The sequence below is a fragment of the Lipotes vexillifer genome, unplaced genomic scaffold, assembly GCF_000442215.2.
Source record: "Lipotes vexillifer unplaced genomic scaffold, Lipotes_vexillifer_v1.1 scaffold916, whole genome shotgun sequence".
NCBI lineage: Eukaryota > Metazoa > Chordata > Mammalia > Artiodactyla > Lipotidae > Lipotes > Lipotes vexillifer.
The window spans coordinates 4,312,469-4,336,663 of NW_006798383.1; the positions used below are offsets into that span (position 1 = coordinate 4,312,469).

General features: G+C 40.1%; 1 protein-coding gene across 1 annotated transcript in view; it reads right to left on the reverse strand.

Annotated features, from left to right (window-relative positions):
• Window positions 1-24,195, reverse strand: part of CFAP43 (cilia and flagella associated protein 43) — a 102,609-nt gene that overhangs the window by 20,733 nt on the left and 57,681 nt on the right. Inside the window, exons 18-27 of the mRNA XM_007470441.1 lie at window positions 23,678-23,779; window positions 22,841-22,918; window positions 17,196-17,321; window positions 11,826-11,930; window positions 9,285-9,401; window positions 8,166-8,393; window positions 6,375-6,581; window positions 5,357-5,446; window positions 4,982-5,062; window positions 4,229-4,354 (exon numbers count right to left, since the gene is read on the reverse strand). Coding sequence (XP_007470503.1) covers window positions 4,229-4,354; window positions 4,982-5,062; window positions 5,357-5,446; window positions 6,375-6,581; window positions 8,166-8,393; window positions 9,285-9,401; window positions 11,826-11,930; window positions 17,196-17,321; window positions 22,841-22,918; window positions 23,678-23,779 — 1,260 coding nt within the window. The remainder of the gene's footprint in view (window positions 1-4,228; window positions 4,355-4,981; window positions 5,063-5,356; window positions 5,447-6,374; window positions 6,582-8,165; window positions 8,394-9,284; window positions 9,402-11,825; window positions 11,931-17,195; window positions 17,322-22,840; window positions 22,919-23,677; window positions 23,780-24,195) is intronic.

Below are 24,195 nucleotides of genomic sequence, written 5' to 3' on the forward strand. Positions count from 1 at the left end.
ATGCTCCACAAATCATGTTGTATCCTTCCCAGTGCACCACTTCAGGAGACACAATGCTGCTTCGTTTCACTTTGGCTGATGTTAACTGTGATCACTGGGTTAGGTAGCGTCTGCTAGTTTCTCTATTGTACCATTCCCACTTTTCCATTTGTAATTGATTTGTGGGAAAATACTTTGAGACTATGTAAAAAATCTTGTTTCTCATCAAACTTTTAGCATCCATTGATAATTCTCACCTGAATCAATTATTACTATGATGGTAGAATGTTGTTATTATTTTAAATTTATTTTAAATTTATTTAAAAAAAACAAGTTTTCTCTATGCTGGTTTAATAAAGGAAGAGACTAACCCTGGGAAGATTATGGAGAGAGAAGTTTAGCAAAATGTATAGAAATATATGATACCAGGAGAAATACCACCTAAATTAGGCTAATTAAGCAATGAGGAAATATTAAAAATAAAACAAATACAGCTCTGGGCCAATTTGCTTATAATAATTTATGACACTATCTCATAGGAATGGAAAAATCCTATGAATTGTGGCCTCCTAGTAGTTGTTTATCAAGTTCAGGTGTTTCTGGATAATGGAAGCATCATTATATGGCAAATGGCCAAAGACTCAGCCTCCTGAGGCCAGATTGTCCAAGGGTCCCCTATGCACCCTTTTTTAAAACACTGAGCTTTCAGGCCTTTGAAGCTCTCTGGTCTGAAAGGAACTTTTTATGATATCAAAATGGCCTTTTGCTAAAACTGTTCTTAGATGCCCCACACTCTTCTCATTGCAGGCCCTTCTCCATGCTTTTCCATCTGCCTGCTGTCCCTTCCTCACTCTTCAACCTGTTCATTCTTTCTCATTCTTCTAATGTGAGAACAAATGCCACTTTCTCAAGGAAGCCTTGGGCACTATCTCTTTTTTTTTGCGGTATGCGTGCCTCTCACTGGTGTGGCCTCTCCCGCAGGCTCCGGACGCGCAGGCGCAGCAGCCATGGCCCACGGACCCAGCCGCTCCGCGGCATGTGGGATCCTCGTGGACCAGGGCACGAACCCGTGTCCCCTGCATCGGCAGGCGGAATCTCAACCACTGCGCCACCAGGGAAGCCCTTGGGCACCGTCTTGAGTCTTAGCAGCAAAGTTTGGCACAGGATTCCAGTGCACATGTTTTCTAGAGGGAGTGCTCTTTTGACACCTATACGGGGGTGAGGGAAACGGGTAGGAAGGGGCAGGAGCTGAGCTATGATGTGCTTTCAGGTGGCCCAGCCCTGGCCTGATTCTCAGGGGTATAAGGGTAATGGAGAGGCTCTGCTGACCTGTCCCAATTCGAGCTGAGAGGGCTGGACTTTCATACCCCCATCTCATCAGTTGCTGGCCGTTCTGGGTGGGAGCAGCGGTATAACCTTGCGGTGTCTCTGGACAATAATGCCCCCTTGGTCAGCCAAGGACAAGACTCCAGTGGCCTTGGGTATAAGCCTTTAGCTGCAGCACTCACAGCAGCAAAGGGATGGGCAGGCCAGCCTGTAAAGGGGACCAGGTGAACACCCCAATCTAAGTCAGTGCCTCTGTGTTTACTGTTATAGATGGCATTTGAACTTGTCCTCCTAATTTATCACACTGTAGTTAAATAATTATTTTGTGAATGTCCAGTTAATATATAACCCCCTTCACCACCAGATAGTGAACACTGAGGGTTGAGGGCTGTGTCTTTCTATTCACCACGTGTCCCTTGGATCTAACATATGCACATAGTGGGAACTCAAGGAATATTGGTTAAAAACACAAGTTTTTCCCTCAAGCATTCCTGGGGGAATCTAATTTTGTCTAAAAATGTCTGTATCAGATCTGTATCAGATGCTGAGAAATGAGAAGCAGGGGAGGTGAGAGATGGGAGACCAAGTAGGAAGGATGAATATACAATGCAGAATCCATCACATCAAGATTTTCTCCCATTCCCGGGACTTCCCTGGTAGTCCAGTGGTTAAGAATCCGCCTTCCAGTGTGGGAGATGCGGGTTTGATCCCTGGTCCAGGAATATCCCACATGCCATGGAGCAACTAAGCCCGGCCACCACAACTACTGAGCCCATGCGCCGCAACTACTGAGCCCGCATGCTGCAACTACTGAAGTCACGCGCCTAGAGCCCATGCTCTGCAACAAGAGAAGCCACCGCAATGAGAAGCCCGTGCACACCGCAACAAAGAGTAGCAGTTGCTTGCTGCAACTAAAGAAAGTCCAGTCAGCGCGCAGCAATGAAGACCCAACGCAGCCAAAATATAAATTAAAAAAAAAATTTTTTTACAAATGAGTGAAAAAATAATTCAGTGTCAGGGAAATAGGTAGAGGTATAGAATGAGATAAGATTTGCATTAGTCAATAATTGTTGAAGCTGCATAAGAGGGTCATTATACATGTTTGACATTTTCCATAACACAAAAGTTTTTTTAAAAAATGATCCTTTTAAAAGAGGGGAATTAGAGACAGTGAACATCAGTTTTTCGAGGAGACATTGAGCAGTGGATTGAGAAGAAAGTGGAGTCAAGGGAGTGTTTGTTTTTTCTTTTCTTTTAACTTTTTATTTTGCAATAAATTCAGACTAACCCCAAAGTCACAAGAATTATAGAAAGAACTCCAGAATCCTGTTCAAGGGAGTCTTTTTTTCTTTTGTATAAGATGTGAGATGTATACAATGTGTAAGACTACAGCATGCGTCTATGGAAAAATCCAGTAGAGGGGGAAAACTGACAATGCAGGGAAAAGGGGCAAATTGCTGGAGTAACAGCACTGAACAGGTAAGATGGGATGGGACTTAGTGCACGAGTGGAAGACCAGGCTTGGGCAGCTGCAAGGCCATTTCACCCATAAGGAACAGAAAGGCAGGGAGGATCTCTGGATTCAATGCAGGTGGGTGGTAGATGTGGCGGGAGAGGCGTAAGGAAAATCTCTTTTAGTTGCTTCTCTTCTCCCAGTGAAAAAGAAAATAAGGTGAGAGTGAGTTGACAGTCAGGTGTTGGAGGTTTGAGGATAGGGGAGAACACATAAAGTGGCCCTCTAGGATCTTGCTAGGATCTTGTAGTCCACCCACCAGCAGAAGCTGCACCATGTGGTTACTTGTTAGAAATGCAGAATCTCAGGGTCCTTCTATGTCCTCAGAATGACGGATTCTGAATTTGTATTTTAAAAAAGCTCCCCCAGGTGATGTGGATTAAGCTAGGGGGAAATTGAAAGCTAGGGGGAAATTGAAAGCTAGGGGGAATAGCATTGTTGAGCAGCTTTAGGGACCCAATAAAGGTCAAGGTCATTAGACTGAAACCAGTCAGTATTTTTCCTTTACCCACTGCATGGTGCAGGTGCAGAGAAGGTTGAGTCCTGGTTTAATCAAGGCTGAGGTTTTACCAGGTAAGCATGGCCAAGGAGCAGGGGGTGAAGGTGTAGGCAGCAGACTATTTTACAGTGCAAGACTGTGGAGTAAATGGCACCACTTTAGGCATCTATACTCTGTAACTTCTTGAAATCTTTACTGCATTCAAAACTACTCATTTTGGATAATACACAAAGACATTGTTAGAGGACTGCAGTGAATAAAAACAGGGACAAGTTAACAATACGTTCAAAGGAATTGTTCACCATAAAGCTGACAAACTGCCCTGCCTCAAAGGATGGTATGATTTTACTTCCTTCACAGAAGAATAAATATCATTTACTTGGTTGTATACCATCACCTTTTACATCTCTATTATAATTGTAAGCACTTTTAATGTGGGAATGTTTCTTTGTGATGGAAGGAGACCTGCATTGCAAAAATCTCAAATTAGAACTTTATTGACTGTGTCATTTTTCTCTCGTCTTTTCCTTGAAATTGAGAGCAAGTCAAACAACAGTATACAACTCAAATTGACATAGACAATAGAGAGCAGTACCTTGCAGTGCCTTGAACATACTACCATAGGTGTTCATTAGATATTTGAAGAATGAATGAAGGACCAAATGAACTGTAATGATGTGAAATTTGAAATCAATAAGAACTTTAAAAAATTGCTACATGTTCTTTTCGTTTTAAATTGTACTAAGCCTTTACATTTATCTCCACTCGCTTCTTCAAATTCTCTTGAGAATTTAAGCCCAAACACCATCTCTAGACTACTAAAGACAATGAGAAAATAAAGAGCACTTCATTTGAAAAGATACTGAAACAAAACCCTTGATAAGGTAGGTTATATTCTTTGCTCTTCTGACCTTTCTATACTTATCTCTTTCTTCATTTAATTCCTTGACTTTTTTCTCATACTCTTTGAATTGTTTCCTTTCATTTTCAGACCACAAAGCATCAGGTTTTGACATGAAAGCAGGTTGAGGAATCACCTGAAGATATAAAGGAAAGCATATATTCTAGGTTAAACATAAATATAGCAATACAGTAAAACTCAGAGTTATTGTTACAGTTTAAAAAAAAAGAGCCCTTTAAAAGGGTACAGTTCTTCACATTGGCAAGGCAATGACCTAACACTTTGACCAAAGGATATGAAAAAATGTTACAATGGTTTTTCTGTCACTTAAGCGAGGGCAAGCATTTTGGGATGTACCCTGACTCTTAGGTGACAAGTTCAGAAGTGTGAGTTGATATCTTCATAGCTAGAACTATGCCTGAGCTCCAGGGATACCTATGTCAGGTATCAAAGGGAATGTTTCTTGGTGTATCTGGAAAATTAGAGGTGCAGTATTATCCCTACTTTCTGTAGAGACCCAAACAACTGTGGTTGTTTTGTTGTTGTTGTTCATTTGTTTGCTTTTCATCAGATTGGAAGGCAAGCCTGGTGTTTCAAGCTTCTTCTTCTTTGCCTGATGTGGTAAGTTTATAAGGTACTGGGGGGTGGTATATTTGTCGCTGTAGAATTTCCACAACTCAGGTTCACATGGGAAAAAATGGTCACATTTAAGTAGCTCTTTCCATCCCATTCCACCTTCCATAAGGATGACCAGGAATCTCACCATTCTCAAAATGTCTTCCTTCTTGACTTCCAGAACTCCTCCCATCATGTCCACGAGGGCTCGGCGTCTTGTGGTGGGGCCCTTCGGAAAAAGCCAAGGTCAGAGAGGGTCACTGAGACAGAGGTCTGACACTCCAGTGGCACTGGGGACAGCCCCCCGTCCCCAAAGTTAGAATGACTGCATTTAGGATTGGGGAGGGTGGGCAGTGGCATGCATGGAGGGGAGAAGAGGAGGCCACTGAGATCCCAGTGACTCTGACCACAACAAATGCCTTGATGTGTTTCTATGGTGGAGTACAAGACTATTCAACCAAATTAGGAACAAATATCCCTAAAAGGAAAAGGGTCTTAGGTACCATTTAAAAAAACCGCATACCCGTGACAGAAGCAATCGCTCCATTTCACAGGTCACAAGCAATTCTGTTTTGGCTTTTTGCCATGGATTAATATGTCTCTGAGCTGTAATCTGAAAGAGAAAATGTGGTTTCCTGCTGTTATTCTTACAAAATTCAAGCCATACTTTCTTTCCACACACCGGGAGGAGGTTAGAAGGGATTAAGGAGATAGAGGGACTACCCAGATTTTGCAACCAATTTCCTATCTTGGAATGAAGATGAGGTCCAAAATGAGAGAGTTAGAAAAATAGATGGTTACTGTTAACAGGGACTGTATAAGTGTTTGTTATTACTTCTAAGCAACACTATTATCTTTTGCCCCAAAGTAATCAAGATGGTTTCATGTGAGCGAGGGTGTTCTCTTTGAGTTACTTTTTATAAATGAAATATGATTATATTTGAATTGTCTTCTTTAAGCATTTATTTGTAACTGCATTTGTGCCAAACACCTTTTAAGAAGGCTGTCCAGAGAGCCCCTTTCTCTGGGACCCATACTACTCTAATGGCTAGATAATTACTGGAGCTCCATCAGCCTCATTCCCATTATGTGACCCAGCCTCCATGGGTACAGGTGCTGGACCCAAGTTGGACCAAGAGGCCCCTTCCCAGGCGAATCCAGGACTAGGACTAAGAGATTATAGTTTGGACAAATTGCTCTCTTGAGCATAGGTGATATAACATAGAAACTGCTAGAGGCAGCTGAAATGCAGAGAGAAGTGAGTCAAGAGATGAAGAAAGAGCACTTCTGGACTCTCCACAAGGTTCCAGTGTGTGGTTCCTGCTTCTTTCTAGGCTTGGTGTCCAAATATTCTCTGGACTCTATGGCATTCATAGAAGAAATCCCCATTATTGCTGGGGCTATGTTAACTGTTTTTGTTACTTGTAACCAAGAATGCTACCTTATACGGTTGCTTCTGGTAGCAAAAACAAGAAGAATAAATAAGAGCCTGGAAAATGTCATGAGAAAGAAGGGAAGAGATGATGTACGGATAATCGTACCTCAGTACTTTCCACAATAAGGGTTCTCTCTGGCTTCTCACAGTCCTCAAATTCTGGTTGCCAGACTGATTCTTCCAACTCCAGATCCAAAATGATTTCTTGAATTCTTACATTTTTTTCCTTCACATGTGCAATTTCAATCTCTTTTTGTTTATATGCCGTATCAAACTCATTATTGAAAGCTGTTTTTACCTTGTAAATAATATCCTAAAATATCAATATATTATAAACACACCATGTATTATACCTTTACTGGCAACATGGTCCCACAGCTTTACTTTCCCTCCAAAATCACTTTACAAATTATAAGCAAAGTAATCTTTCTAAAATACTGTTTATATTAAGTCACTTCTTGGTTCAGTAATCTATAGTGGCATCCCACCATGGGTAAGGTTAAGCAACAGCATAACTGTTATACTACAATGTACTTCCAGAAATGTACAATGTAACTCAGTGTGCAGGTATATTGATAAGTGGGTAATGGCTACTTGGAGGCTCTTTGGGCTATTCTCTCTACTTTTGTGTATGTTCTTAAAAAAATCCATCATAAAAATATTTAGAAAGAAATATTCGGTATTAAAGTTGGGGAATATCTTTTCTTTGGAACCAGGTTTGGGGAGAGGAGGTGAGGAAAAGATGGCCTATAGAGGTCTGGAGAATCTTCCAGAGAAGCACAACTACACACAATATTCTTCCTCTGTATGGACAGGTCATTTTCAGGTAGAAAGGGAACCCAAGCTGTCCAGTTGGATCAGCCATTTACTAAGGTGGATGTGGGTCCAACTGGATTGCCCCTAGCTCAGCTGATGAGTAGAATGATGGGTCAAACTAAAAGTAGACTTGACTTTACCATCAGACTTCAGTCTATATATCTATCCTACTGAAGATGAAACCATTAAGGCAGGGTAGAAAATGATCTTAATGGCTGGCACCAGCATTTCTCTCAGGCTGAAATTACTTTCTTGTAGGAAAACACCTTAATAAAGCAGCAGGAAGGTGAGACACTGAGGGCATAGGTCAGCAGAAGCTAAGCAACAAAAGGGATAACTCAACGGTTCTCAGTATAAATGCACAGGAATTTTAGGTATTGGAGGAGAAAAAGAAGAGAAAAAGACAGGAAGGGAGAGCAGAGTAACACAGCAGGAGGCTAGAACTCAAATTGCAGACATGGCTGAAGGATCTTCAGGAATAGGAATGGCCAAACATTAAATTTCAAACGGTCTGCATTGGTGCAATCTCAGTGACTGAGTTTTCAAAAACCTTTAGTAGGCATGGCGTGTACAGGTGTGTTCTGAAACTGACTTGTTTGGGGGAAAGCAAGGAGTAGGAGCCTAGAGCCTGAAGGACACCATACCTTATCCCTGAGCCCCAGCACTTATAGAAATCTTAGAGAGGAAACTGTATTTTCCTAGATTAAGGAGATAGATAAGCATTCACATCTTGATCTTACAAGGAGGTCCTAATTGACATCTGGGTTACCTAGAAGGTGGCATTCAAGGATTTCTTTGATCTTTGAGTTGCCTGAAGATCTAAGTAGAAAAATGGTTTGCGGTGTTAGCTAGTGGAGGGTGCTCTTTAGAAAACCTGATATCACAGAACCCACTCCAAATAGATGAAAACAACTCTTGTCCACGAGCTCTGTTTAAAGAACATGGATGCTAGCCATGTGGATATTTCTCTGTGTACTTGAAAAACATCATTTGATTGGCATTAGATTTCAATTTGAGCCTTTGCAAGACACCTCATGGAAAGTTTTAGAGATTTTCAAGGGTAAAGAAAAAATTCACCCACTTTCAGTAATATAATTTGGTTGATTTTCTCCTCTCTGGAATGAAGTTCCAGTTGGCTTGACAACAAAGAGGTATGTACCCTAAGATCAGTACTCAGACTACCAAGCAGGTAATTGGGCAAGTTGGTATCTTTTGCTGTCCCATCTTCTTCCTCTTCTTCATCCTCCTCTTCATGATGCTTTTTGACCAAGGTAACTGCAGACTGAACCTCTACAATTTCCTTCTGTAGCTAAACATAGAAAAAGATGAAATGAAAGTTATGCAATAAGAAGAATTCTCTAAAGGGCAATTTTGGGACAACTTAATTATCTCAACAATCATTTTAAGATGTTAATTGTCTTGCCAACAACTGAATTTAAAGTGATGTCCTGAACCTGCTGAAGAGAAAGCCTCAGAAATTGATAGACTGTAGATAAATCATAAGAGTAAAAATTCTTCTTGATAGTGTGTAATATTCATATTTTTCTGTCAGGATGACAGCTTCTTGTAAATATTTTGAGTCTTTCTTGGTACTTAAGCTTTAAAAAATACACTTTCTCTTCACATTTTACAAAGGAACTTAGTCACATAGGACTGATATGCGTATGTAAAAAGAATTAAGCATGCCTTCATTTTAGTTTTAGAAAAAGAATGGATGCAAAGTTCTGGCCAAAATGAAACTACACCAGTTGGGCAGTGTTTTTAAGTGGTTTGACAGAGATTGCTGGGGGAAAAAAAAAAAAGCTAGGATTGCTTTAGGAAAACCATAAATCCCACCCAAACAGATTCTACTTCATCCTTGGCCAACTATCTCAAAACACAATCCCCAGTGATAAGAGGTGGTAAAAAGAGTATGTGTGGATGAAGAACTTCTGGCCAGGACAAGAACAAAATCCCAAATCTCAATTTTAAAAGTATATCATCATATTTGAGGGATAGCCAATGCTGTTAGGATATAGGCTCCTTACGTGGATATAGGCTCCTATATTCATTAGAATATATTCCTACACATAAACGAGGAATATAAACACAAACAATATCTAAACGTATTTTAAGTAGTATTCCAACTCAAATCTGTAGGAAGGAAATCCTGAAACAAAACACGTCACTTATATAAACACATATATATTTAAAATTGTACTTTAAGACACTCTGCTTCAATCTTTTTTTGCTGCACAACTCTCTTCAATTCTTTCAACTCTTCATCTGTGCGTTCTTTCATTGGGAAGTTCTCAACCACACATGGGATGTGAAAGCACTTGGGAAAAAAAGAGCAAAATGAAATAAATCCATTTTTAGAACAATTGTGTGTATCGGGGCAGAGTGGGGCATGTTTTCTCTCATCAGAATTCATTCATAGGTTATCATGCATGAGTGGAATGGCCCATGGAAGCTTTCTTTAAAATAAAACAATGTAGAGATTATCACACTAAGTGAAGTAAGTAAGAAAGAGAAAGACAAATACCATATGATACCCCTTATATGTGGAATCTAAAATATGGCACAAATGAACTTATCTACAAAATAGAAACAGAGTCATAGACATAAAGAACAGACTTGTGGTTGCCAAGAGGAAGGAGGGAGGGAGAGGGATGGACTGGGAGTTTGGGGCTGGTAGATGCAAACTATTACATTTAGAATAAATGTAGATAAACAACAAGGTCCTAATGTATAGCACAGGGAACATTACTCAATATCCTGTGATAAACCATGATGGAAAAGAATATAAAAAAAGAATGTCTATATGTGTATAACTGAGTCACCTTGCTGTACAGCAGAGATTGTCACAACATTGTAAATCAACTCTACTTCGATTAAAAAAAAAAGAAATAAAATAAAACAATGTATGCCTTCAGTATTGGTGTAAACTTTGTATAAAAAATACTGTCCTTGGGGCTTCGCTGGTGGCGCAGTGGTTAAGCATCTGCCTGCCAATGCAGGGGATGCAGGTTCGTGCCCCAGTCTGGGAAGATCCCACATGCCGCGGAGCAGCTAGGCCCGTGAGCCATGGCCGCTGAGCCTGTGCATCCGGAGCCTGTGCTCCGCAACGGGAGAGGCCACAACAGTGAGAGGCCCGTGTACCGCAAAAAACAACAACAACAACAACAACAAAAATACTGTGCTTTTGTGAAAGATTTATTTCCAGAGCAGTGCTTCTCAACCAGAAGTGATTTTGCTGGCCACTGTCTCCATCCTCTCCAGCCCTTCAGGGACATTTGGCAATGTCTGGAGACATTTTTGATTGTCACTGATTGGGGTGATGGAGTCTGCTGGCGCCTGGTAGATAGAGGGCAGGGATGTTGCAAAATCCTCCAATCCTTAGGTCAGCCCCTACAACAAAGAATTATCCAGCCCCAAGTGTGCCGTTCTCGAGAAACCCTGTTTTAGAGCAATACTCAATCACATAAATGGAGGGTGATCAATACTTCATTATCTAAACAGGGGGCATATTTGAAAGTGAAAAAGGTGCTGTTAATAGTTACTCTAGGACCACAGGCATAAACTGGGACTCTTGGTCACCCTACACAAAGAGGGAAACTGTGTTGGGAGGAACCTCAATAAAAAGGCACAAAAAACAGTCCTTTAGAAAATGTGAAGACAGGGGTGTCCCTGGTGGCGCAGTGGTTAAGAACTCACCTGCCAATGCAGGGGACATGGGTTCGAGCCCTGGTCCAGGAAGATCCCACATGCTGCGCAGCAACTAAGCCTGTGCGCCACAACTACTGAGCTTGCGCTCTAGAGCCTGCGAGCCACAACTACTGAGCCCTCATGCCACAACTACTGAAGCCCGTGCGCCTAGAGCCCATGCTCCGCAACGAGAGAAGCCACCGCAATGAGAAGCCTACACACCGCAACAAAGAGTAGACCCCACTCACCGCAACTAGAGAAAGCCCGCACACAGCAGCGAAGACCTAACACAGCCAAAAATAAAAAAATAAATGAAAAAAAAAGATCATAAAAATCTCACTGTGAATATTTAAAAAAAAAAAAAAGGAAAAGAAAACGTGAAGGCAGGTACAGGTAGAAATGTGAATAATACGCAGAGCAACTAAGCCCATGCGCCACAACTACCGAGCCTGTGCTCTAGAGCCGGCAAGCCACACTACTGAGCCCACGTGCCACAACTACTGAAGCCCATGTGCCTAGAGCCTGTGCTCCACAACAAGAGAAGCCACAATGAGAAGCCATGCACCGCAACGAAGAGTAGCCCCCACTCACCGCAACTAAAGAAAGCCCGCGCACAGCAACGAGGACCCAACGCAGCCAAAAATAAATAAATAAAATAAATAAATTTATATAAAAAAAAGAAATGTGAATAATATTATGTCTAGTTTTCAATCTGTGTGGAATGTGAGTGAAGTGGCTTTTTGGAATAGACAGATATTGAGACCCGGATGCGGATGCAGGTGGTGTCGTAGAAGAAAGAGCGAAACAGGTGCTGAAACAAAGTTTAAGAGTTACTGGCTTAGAAGCACATGGGGACTGAGTAGAGAGGAAAGAACGAGACAAGGGAAAATGACACATCGAGGTGGAGTCAGTACAAGAAGGAGCAAGGTGTGCTTCGAATGCTTTCCTATATATGGATTTTCTTAAACTTTTTCTTTTTAAAATTTTCTGCCATGAGACTTTCCATGAAAATTTTCATTGGCAAAGGTGTTGTACCTGAAGTTCTATCTGTTACCTTAAGAGCTCGGCCTTTCACAGCCATCGAATTCCAGCATTCTTCTTTGATAAGTTCAGCCAAATATCTCTTGGCTAGGTTTTGCATCTCAGCATCCTTTCTTATCTTAAGGAGCACAAATGAAGGGAAAAGTAAGAATGAAAATGTGGCCTCAAAAACAATCTCAATTGTAAAAACCAGATGCACTTGGAGGGGGATATTTCCCTGTCTTTGGTTTAGTCTGGAGACTTAGGATTCCATTCCTTGAGGACTAGGGTGTCAACACAAACACCACTAAGGCAGGCAGGTCCTACACAGGAGCCAAGGCAGGTGTGTGGGCAGTTGCACAGCCATGGTAGCTGGATAGCTAACACACACACCATCACAGATCTGCCTGGTTGGCGCAAGGTGGTAAAGCAAACCCACTGTGCCAAGTCTTCCCGTTTTATTAGAAAAGTTTGAAATATGTAAATATTGGCTTAATCCTTGTCAATGCATATTTGAAGTGGCATTTTGTGACCTCTGTCTTGGGGTTTTATTGCACTATATTCTTCTATTGTTTATGTCCGCTGTGAAATGAATGTTCCACTATTCTTGGGGATCGTATGATGTACCTTTTGCCATTTAGAAACATATGTTACCTCAATTAGTTTTACCTCCTTAAGTGATTAAGTATTCTTATTTTAATAAAGTTTGCCAAAAAGAGCTGGCATGAAAGTGACACCCAACAATCCTTAGTCCTTAGGGTCCTCTTCAGAAACTTTTTTTTTTTTTAATTGTTTTACTGAAGTATAGTTGATTTACAATGTTGTACAGAACCTCTTTTTTTGGCATTTCACTTTGTTGGCAGATCGTTAGCAAACTAGCTGAAAATAATATCTCCCAGATTAGAAAATGTCTTATTTATTTATTCATTCATTCACTCATTTATTCATGTTTATTTTATTCATTGTCTGAACAAATACCTTGTTTAATTTGCGTTTTATTTATTTTGATTTTACCCATTGAGTTAATGGCTAATACAGTTTTAAATTATTTTTTCTCTTTTTTTTCAGAGATCAAAAATGTTCTTTATTTAGAAATAAAGAAGGTATCTGATGAGCTCTGGACATGATGGTAGACTGGACATGGCTGAGGAATCTCTGTGCTAGAGAATGTAACAATATAATCTTCAAAAACATAGAATGCCTTTATTCCTTTTTAATTTCCATGGAATCTGTAGTGATGTCCCTGTTTTCTTCCTAACATTAGTAATTGTATCTATCTCTTTTTTCTTAGCTTAGCTATAGGCTTATTCATTTTATCAATCTTTTCAAAGAATTGGCTTTGGATTTCATTGATGCTTTTTTTAAAATTTAATTTTATTTATTTTTTTATACAGTAGGTTCTCATTAGCTATCTATTTTATACATATTAGTGTATACATGTCAATCCCAATCTTCCAATTCATCACACTACCACCACCACCACCCCGCCTCTTTCCCCCCTCAGTGTCCATACGTTTGTTCTCTACATCTGTGCCTCTATTTCTGCCCTGCAAACCGGTTCATCTATACCATTTTTCTAGGTTCCACATATATGCATTAATATACGATATTTGTTTTTCTCTTTCTGACTTACTTCACTCTGTATGACAGTCTCTAGATCCATCCACCTCACTACAAATAACTCAATTTCGTTTCTTTTTATGGCTGAGTAATATTCCATTGTATATATGTACCACATCTTCTTTATCCATTCGTCTGTTGATGGGCATTTAGGTGGCTTCCATGTCCTGGCTATTGTAAATAGTGCTGCAATGAACATTAGGGTGCATGTGTCTTTTGAATTATGGTTTTCTCTGGGTATATGCCCAGTAGTGGGATTGCTGGGTCATATGGTAATGCTATTTTTAGTTTTTAAGGAACCTCCATACTGTTCTCCATAGTGGCTGTCTCAATTTACATTCCCACCAACAGTACAAGAGGGTTCCCTTTTCTCCACACCCTCTCCAGCATTTGTTGTTTGTAGATTTTCTGATGATGCCCATTCTAACTGGTGTGAGGTGATACCTCATTGTAGTTTCAATTTGCATTTCTCTCATAATTAGTGATGTTGAGCAGCTTTTCATGTGTTTCTTGGCCATCTGTACGTCTTCTTTGGAGAAGTGTCTACTTAGGTCTTCTGCCCATTTTTGGTTTGGGTTGTTTGTTTTTTTAATATTGAGCTGCATGAGCTGTTTATATATTTTGGAGATTAGACCTTTGTCCGTTGATTCGTTGGCAAATATTTTCTCCCATTCTGAGGGTTGTCCTTTCGTCTTCTTTGTAGTTTCCTTTGCTGTGCAAAAGCTTTTAAGTTTCATTAGGTCCCATTTGTTTATTTTTGTTTTTATTTCCATTACTGTAGGAGGTGGATCAAAAAAGATCTTGGTGTGATTTATGTCAAAGAGTGTCCTTCCTATGTTTTCCTCTAAGAGTTTTACAGTGTCCGGTCTTACATTTAGGTCTCTAATACATTTTGAGGGTATTTTTGTGTATGGTGTTAAGGAGTGTTCTAATTTCATTCTTTTACATGTAGCTGTCCAGTTTTCCCAGCACCACTTATTGTAGAGACTGTCTTTTTTCCACTGTATATCCTTGCCTCCTTTGTCATAGATTAGTTGACCACAGGTGCGTGGGTTTATCTCTGGGCTTTCTATCCTGTTCCATTGATCTATATTTCTGTTTTTGTGCCAGTACCATATTGCCTTGATTACTGTAGCTTTGTAGTATTAAATTAGTTTTTCTTAAACAGCTGTTTTGGCATATTAATTGTCAGAACCTGTCTGATCCCCAGGCTTTTCCATTCCTCCCCTTGCTACTCTTGAGGCTATTTATCAATCCCTCCAGAATAATGCTAATACTGTGTCTAGGTGGTCATTACTGGGCTTTGGTCTTTGCCCTATTGTTGAGATCCTGGCCAGGGTGGGCTAGTAGCCTGGTCCCTTTAGGACTGGGATCCTTAGCTCTTCCCAGGGGTTAGTGTTCTGCTCCCAGGTGGATTTATGGCGCCATCTGCCAGCACTGTTCTGTCCTGGACTGTCTGGTTCTACTATCACGCCCAATCTAGGGCTGATATCTCTTCAAAAGCCCAGAGCTCAGGAAAACTAAACAACGTGAGGGAAATGAGCACGTGAAGAGCCTTTCTCTGTACCAAAGCCTGCGACAGAGAATCAAGGAGGCTCCTGGAGGGATGCATGGGAATTTGATAAGCATCAAGGGGTGGGGGCATCTGGGGCAGAGGCACAGGGTGGGGGTCAGGTGAGCAGAGTGGCTTCATCAGTGGTCAGTAGGTCAACAGTCCAGAGGAGCAGGTTCTTGGGGCCGAGTGGTCAGACAAGAGCTTGGAGAAAAAAGCAATGAGAGGGTGAGGATAGGGGCAGGCACCTAAGCCGAACTCATTTTAGAGTGATCAAGATGAATGGGCTGGGAGGACCTGGTGCCAGAATAGGAGGTAGCATTCCAGGCCTGTGAGGCCAGGGCCGAGGAGGATGAGCCAGAAGCCTGGGCAGACCAGGACTGCTTACCTGCTCAGACTCGAGTTGTGGGCTCCTAGCCAAGTGACTCGACCACCTAAGCCTTAGTTTTCTTAAGTGGGGAAAACAATAACCTACCTTTTTGGATTGCTATGATGATCAAATAACATTCAAAAAGCCCCTAGACTGGTGCCTATCTATTATAATAAGAAAAAGGGATCATTTCTAATAGCTTCCTGTTGTATGTTTAAAAACAAAAGCCAAATTCCTCACCACAACATACAAGGTCTTCAGAGCTGGCCTCTGCCTACCTCTCCCACCTCATTCTGTGAGGCCCTCTCCTGTCCACTGTGCTACAGCCTTTCTGGCCTTTCTAGCCCTGGAATACGCTGAGCAATTTCTGCTTCAGGGCCCTTGTTCTTGCTGCTCCCTTTGCCTGACATTCTCTTTCCTCGGATCTTTGTATAGCCAGCTCCCTCTCTTCTCTTAGTTTGCAACTGAAAGGTTCCCTCTTTAAAGTTGTCTTCTCTGACCACAGAAGTAGATCCCCCACATCTATTATCGAATCTGGTTTGTTTCCATCATATAATATATAGAGATTTGTTTATGGTCTCTGTTCTCTACTAGAGTAGGCCCATGTGGGTGGGACCTATCTGTATTATTCATTGTATCCCCAGCACCTACAGTAGTGCCTGGCATGTAATAGGTGTTCAATAAATGTTGCAGAATGAATGAATGGATGGGTGAATGAATATCCAGGTGAATTTTATCTCCTTGAGTTAGTCCCTTGAGGTACTTTTGGTATTAATTCTGTTAGTTAATATATTTCCTCTCATTCTCAGCCTCATGTCATTTACCATTTGGACAGATCTGCCTCATTTTCACATCTTCCCTCCAGTCATTAATAAACATGTTTAACAGGACAGAGTTCTGGGCCACATGGAGATTTCTCTCCTAGAATCATCAGTCAAATAACAAGTCTCTTTTTGGTGTAGTTGTTTAACCAACTATAATCCACTTAAATGTCCTTATATCCAGCATTATTTAATTCTCTTGTTCAGTGGGGAAAATGTTTTTATACTTGCACACTCAAAGAATCAAATGTACTGTGCAGGTTGAGAGAGAGGTTGCTTAAGAACGTCCTGTGTAAAACACTCTTAAGGCTTTTACCCAAAATAAAATCCATATGAGTAAGCAATGTGTTGTGACTGCCACAAAACAATGCAAAGGGTGAATTAATAGAAGTACAGTACCTAGAAAAATGGAGGTTTCAGTTTATGCTTTTCTCTAAACTGGAAAGATAATAATTAAAATTCTTTTGTGGGTGCCATACAGAAATAAAACGAAATTAGAGGAAAACTACAATAATAATAAAACTATTAAAACTACAGTATATGATACCATAGGAGCTGGGATAGTTAGCCTAGACAAGATACATAGGAAACCTGGTAATTGCTAGTCTTCTCTAAGCACTTTCACAGTGGCTACAGAGATGGTGCTCAAAGAGTAGAAGAATCAGTGAGTACAGGGAGAAAGATTTCAACTCTAATTAAGAAAGGGCTTGTTACTAAACCAAAAATGTTTGAAGTTGGTATGAGGTGGCTGAGGAAATCTCTAAAAATGTTCAAATATATGGTGGAAGATGGTTGGCACTAATCTCATGGGGGAGAGACAAACATCAGATGTCTGGCTGGTCTAGATGTTCTTCTTTTCCCTGACTCCCAAATTCAATAATTCTCTGACTCATTCCATTTGTATGCACTAAATTTGCTGTATTCACATCACGCTGGAAAAAGTTTGTTTTATTTGCATTATCCTAGAAAAGTTCTCCTACCTATTTTCTTTTTACTTTCTTTATTAAATCTTTATGGTGCTTAAACCAGATTTTTCCATACCTTTGCCACTTCTTCCTCACTTTCATCGTGGAGTCTTTCCAGTTCTTCAAGATCCAGGCCAAATTCTTGTTGCTCTAATTTTGCAATATTATCTACTGCTTCATTTTCTTCCATCATGTCCAGAATCTGAATTTTCCAATTGTAAAGGATGGAGACAAGCAAAGAATTAAACTTTAAAGGGATGGTTTTCTGAGTCTCTTGAGACAGCAATCAATAAAAAAAAAAAATAGATATTCTGTTTATCTAAATGTAACTATCAAATAAAGAATTAGGTAATAGGCTTATTTAGGTTTTAAGGTTTAAGCCATAAAAGCTCATTTATCTAAAAACAACAAAAATATGTAATGATATTAAGGAATTACTGATATTTAGCTGTGCTAGTAGTATTATTATTAAGTATTTTCAGAGTTCTTATCTTTTAGACACATATACTTAAATAATTAAAGGTGAAATGATATGACAACTGGGGTCTTTTTCAAAACAATCAGGGGAGAGGATAGTGGATGGTGTATAGAGGCAAAAATATTGGTGATTAGATTTATTATATTATTATTCCCTCCACTTTTATATATATTTGAACATTTCTATAATAAAAATATCTTTAAAAGTTTATAGCTTCAAAAAAATTCAGTGACAAAGGGTACACATTACAACATATATGACAAAATAGTAATATCTTCAAAATATAAAGAGCCCTTACAAATAAACAAAAACAACAAAGACAATATGAGAGAAAAAAATGAGGACTTCAGTTTCAAAATTGACTGAGAATGGGCTTTACAATCTTCCTCTCTTGCCCCAATCCATAAAATTAAGAGGAAAAAAGTGTATAATAAATCAATAAATCCAACACTGCAATTAAGAGGGGGAAGAAAAGGATCCTTCAATAGCATGGAAACTGTAAAGTCTGAAGGATGAAAATCAGTTGGATCTGAATGATGCGTCATGGCCCCATGGGTCCCCAGGACAGAGCTCAGCAAAAGGTAGACTGGAATACCTGCTGAAGTCAGATCTCCTACACATCTTCTTCCCAAGCTTGCTGAACTGGTGTAGTGAAATTATAATAGGGAATTTCAATTATAAAGAGTGAGAGAGTGGCATGGACTTATATATACTACCAAATGTAAAATAGCTAGCTAGTGGGAAGCAGCCGCATAGCACAGGGAGATCAAGGGAGATCAGCTCGGTGCTTTGTGACCGCCTGGAGGGGTGGGATAGGGAGGGTGGGAGGGAGAGAGACGCAAGAGGGAAGAGATATGGGAACATATGTGTATATATATATATATATATATATATATATATATATATATAACTGATTCACTTTGTTATAAAGCAGAAACTAACACACCATTGTAAAGCAATTATACTCCAATAAAGATGTAAAAAAAAAATAATGAAAAAGCACAGAGCAAAAAAAAAGAGAATTCAGCAAGGTGGTCATATATAAAATTAGTAACATTCATATCCAGTAGTATCCAATTAGAAAATGTTATAGAAAATATTCCACTCACAAAAGACTTCATAAGAGATGTATACAAAGTCACTTTTAGACTATAAAACTTCACTAAAGAACTTGTTAAAAATTTGAATAAAGATATATATTTATTTATATGTAATACATAATATATAATATTTATATATTTTATAAATATATACAATATATATGTATTAAATTTCAGAGATGGCAAATAAATTCTTCACCAAATCACACTGTAAGCAGTTATTCTCAATTAAAATCAAATCAGAGATTTTTACAGAGCTCAACAAGCTAATTTTAAAATTCAGATGAAAAAGTAAGTGTGCATAAAGAGGCCAACATTTTCTGAAAGTGAAGAGCGAAGGGAGAATTACTTTCAAGATATAAAAACATTTTATAAAGCTATAGCAATTAAAATAGTTTGGAATTGGCTAAGGAAAAGATCAATGCTCAATATCAGAACATAGAGTGTCTAGAAATAATTCCGTATTCATGGGAATCCAGGGATTGATGAAGGAGGCACTGCAAATTAGCGGGAAAAGGATGGTATATTCAATAAAAAGCATTGGTGAAATGTGCTACTTATTTGAAAAAACAAAGTTAGATCTATACCTCATATCCACTCACAAAAGTAAATTACAGGTGAAATAAAGGAGTATCAGGAGAAAATACGTGAGATTTGGAAGCCTTTAAAAATCATGCACATAAAGCAAAAGCTATAAATGATCAATACGCTCGGATCATAATTTTAAATTTTTGCGTTTAAAAAGGTACAGTATAGGGACTTCCCTGGTGGTGCAGTGGTTAAGAATCCGCCTGCCAGTGCAGGGGACACGGGTTTGAGCCCTGGTCCGGGAGGATCCCACATGTCACGGAGCAACTAAGCCCGTGCGCCACAACTACTGAGCCTGCACTCTACAGCCAGCAAGCCACAACTACTGAGCCCACCTGCCACAACTACTGAAGTCCGTGCGCCTAGAGCCCGTGCTCCACAACAAGAGAAACCACCACAATGAGAAGCCTGCGCACCACAATGAAGAGTAGCCCTGGCTCGCTGCAACTAGAGAAAGCCTGCGCACAGCAACAAAGATCCAACGCAGCCAAAATAAATAAAATAAATAAATTTATATAAAAAATAAATATAAAAAATAAATAAAAAGGCACAGTATAAAAGTTGAGACAAAACAGAAAATATTGGGCTGAACCATATAAAACAGCAATCTCATGTGGTGCAACCTAATAATAAGGGCTACCTCCAGATTTGCCCAATGCACGCCTCCATGCTCTTTTCCTCTTCCAGCTGAGTGGGATGAGATCAAGCAAGGCAACCTTAGAAGCCATGTGCTAGAGACAGCAGAGTCTCTGTCAGCTTGGGTCTCTGAATGACTGCATGGAACAGAGCAGCTGCTGACCTGAACACCTACCCAGAATTATTATATAGGAAAGAAATAAACTTCTCATCCCTATGCCATTATATTTTTGGAGTTTGTTACCACAGCTTAGCTAATGCTAATTATTATAAAGAAATATAAGTTAAAAATAAAAATAAAGAACTTCTACAATCAACAAGAAAAAGACCAGCAACCCGATAGAAAAATTGGCAAAGGACATGAACAGGGAATTTATAGAAGAGGAAATTCAGTCTTCAGAGTTATGAAAAGATGTTCAGCCTCATTGGTAATCAGGAAAACAAAAACTAAGGGGAGGAAATTACCAAAGAAATAATTAAAGAACATTTCCCACACCTGAAAGAGAAAGGTTTCTTGTTAAAAGTGCTCCAGTGCCTAGCACATGAAAGAGACAAGAAAGCCCAAACAAGCTAGGGTCCTGGTATGAAACAGAATGACACGCTCAAATGGCATAAATGGGGAGAGGGACCTTTAAAACAGATTTGGCATGGTAAGGGAAATCAGCAAGGCATAATAAAGCATCTCAAGTGAGCAACCACAGGAAGCTATCACCACTCCCAGGTCTGAAAGGCAAGGATGGGAAGTGGTTACTAGAACCTGGGGAGATCAGTAGCTGTAGGAGAGGGCTAGCAGTCACTGCCAACTCATAACACCACAGAGAGGAAACTGGAGAAATAAAGACTCTGACCTTGTCTTCTCCTGCCCCTTGATCATCTGCCGATGCCACTCACTGTCTAAACCCAAACAGAAGACAGAGGCAAGAGAGCTCACTGATGCCATCCACAGAGGCCAGCCTCTTGGGGCTAGGAGCAGGGTGAAAAAGGGTGAAGAGTATGTCTGCACCAGCAAATCAAGAATATCCATCAAATGTATGAAGGTGCATATTGTAAAATTTCCAAACACCAGAGAAAAAGAAAGGATCCTGTAAGTTTCCAGAGATAAAAATCTGGTTACCTAGAGAACTGGGAATCAAAAAGATATTGAGGGCTTCCTGGTGGCACAGTGGTTGAGATTCCACCTGCTGATGGAGGGGACATGGGTACGTGCCCCGGTCCAGGAAGATCCCACATGCCGCGGAGCAGCTGGGCCCGTGAGCCATGGCTGCTGAGCCTGCGCGTCCGGAGCCTGTGCTCTGCAATGGGAGAGGCCACAACAGTGAGAGGCCCGTGTACCGCAAAAAAAAAAAAAAAGATATTGAATTCTCTAAAGCAAACACTGAAAGCTAAAAGACAATGGAGCAAGTCTTCAAAATTCTGAGGGTAAATCATTGTATTTGAGAAAAACCACGTCTCAAAAACTGTACCTCCTGTGTACCCTTTCTCAAGAACAGAGCCAAAGCACTGTACACCTCTAGGGGGCAGGCACCACTCACTCTGTATTACATTTGAATGACACTAGCACAGCTGCATGATAAATGATGTTCCCAAGTATGGGCCCGCACAGCAGTCCTGCTTAGAAAGCTACTGGAAGATGCACACGAAGAAGACAAAGAAAAACACACAGGACTCTGGAAATAAGGGCTCTAACTCAGGAGGCAGGTGAGACAATTTCCCAGGAAGATGGACAAGAGAAGTCCCTAGAACAGCAGCTGTGTGCCTGGTCTAGAGAGCAAGGTGCGTAGACTAGTGCTGGAACATAGAAAGCTCTAGAACGGAGGTCTCACACACACACACACACACACACACACACACACAAATTCACTGACAGATTGATTACCTCAGGTATCTAGCATTTTGAGAGAGTTTGAATAGAAAGGCTTACTCTAAAACAAAGGCAATTGTTAATTCCAGGAAAAATAAAGTTGTAAAAATGGAAATGTAGTCATAATATACCATGTGGCTCAGCTTTGAAGAATATTTATATAACTATAATAGTGTACCTACTGAGTATTGATTTATGTGCATACAGTAGTGGTGGAGGGTGTAAAAGAACCTGAGTACTCATCTTCCATACCAGAAAGCCCACAGCGAGTGTCAAAATAGAAATATCAAGAAATAGCAGTATTAAGAAGACCATTATAAAGATGGAGGTAAATATCCAAACAAAAAGGCTGAAAGAACTGAAAACATTTACCTCAGGATTGCAGGAATCAGAGTGAAGAAAAGTAGAGCAGGTGCTGCTAGAAAAAACATTTTTTAAAAATTTATTATTTATTTTTGGTTGCATTGGGTCTTTGTGGCTGTGCGCGGGCTTTCTCTAGTTGCAGCGAGCAGGCGCTGCTCTTCGTTGTGGTGCGCAGGCTTCTCACTGCGGTGGCTTCTCTTATTGCGGAGCACGGGCTCTAGGCACACGGGCTTCAGTAGTTGTGGCTCGTGGGCTCTAGAGTGCAGGCTCAGTAGTTGTGGTGCACGGGCTTAGTTGCTCCGCAGCATGTGGGATCTTCCCAGACCAGGGCTCGAACCCGTGTCCCCTGCACTGGCAGGCGGGTTCTTAACCACTGTGCTACCAGGGAAGCCCCCAAAACATTATTTTTAATTACATAACTCTGTATTATTTAATTTGTAAAAATGTAAATGTATAACTTTGACAAAAATAAGTATTAAAGACAGTATTTGGGGAAGACAGGAAGAAAACCACTCTTTATATGTTGTATGGTATGATAAAAATTATACTCTATTAAAGTGCCCAAGAAAACTAAGATTACAGGCAGAGAAAAAAATAGGGTGTAGTGTCTCATGCTGGGTTGAACAAAATAAAGTTCAAAATGTAATTTTAGACCGAGGGCCAAATGTATTAGTATATGGAATCGCAACACTTACAGTTTTAGCAAGGGCTTTGATTCCTCTTTTTATCTCTTTCCTTTTGTTGGAAAACAGTTTAACCTCATTTTTGATGGCCTGGAATGGAGAAAGTACATCATTTAAACAAGCAACAGGGACAATAGCAAGATGATGGATACATATGTACATACTTAGATACACAGATAGCTCTTCCCTAGAAACAGAAATAAGGAAAAAAATTAAAGACTAATAATATAAAGTGTACATGAAATAATACCACTGCAATACTTTGCTTAAGTCTAAATTGCTACTATGTAAGTGGCCACTGAAGCAACTTGGAACTGAGGTCAATGATAAGGCCAACAGAAAGAAAATAATTTAGTGAAAAATTAAAGAACAGTTGATAACAGAAAACTAGTCTGCTATTTTATTGGGAACTTGAATGAGACTAGATAAGCAAGCTAAATCCAGACACAAGCTGCCACCTATGTCACCTTTCTGCACATCAGAAGCCACAATGTCTCTTCTGTTGCGGGCCCACCCCTTTTATTTAAGCCTACCGTGCAGCATCCCCCTAAATGTACTTCAGCATGAGGTATGTTAGTTCATTCTTTGCTTTGGCCTACGTGGACACTCTTCTCGGGTTACGTATTAGCCTAAGTACAGCACTTAAAGCTCGCATAACTTTATCTAAAACACTGGGCCGTGTTTAGTGTGTTTGCCTGCTTTCAGGGAAGGTACACTTATACGATGTAATGGTCTGCCAAGTAGTATCTCTTTCCACTTTCTAACTTTCCAAGGGGTTTCACAGGAAACTAATCTATTTGGCACCCCTACAAAGCATTATTTCAAACTTCTCTCATGTTTTATAAATACCTCTTGGCTTTTTTGTTGTATCCAGGGAATTTCCGCCGTATTATCAACTTTGACTAATTCCTCTTGTAATGAGTCATCGCTTAACGTCACATTCTCATTTACCTTAGAAGAAGACGGACATATCTTAAATTAAAAATTCATCAAGTTCTCCTCCTACCCTACTTCATTTAATTGCTTTGAATCCCTCTTCACTTGTTGCATTTTAAAATATACTACCAAACATTTTGCCTGCTCAAGATGTAACGTTTAGCTAATTTTATTCCTTCCATTCTGTGCTTATATCAGCCACACTTTCCACTGAGAAAGCGGCAATGATCAGACAGGTCACACATTCACCAGATCACTCTTGGCCTTCTTCCTGTCACTGTAGACCAAATGCTGCTGCCTATCAAGGCCCTGCCCCACCATTTGTGCTTAGGATCTTAATGTTTTCCTCCTTCTTGAAGCCTCTGCACTTAAAAAAAATTTCCATCACCCTTCTGCATCATCCATTTCTGCCTTCTACTGAATCTTTCCCT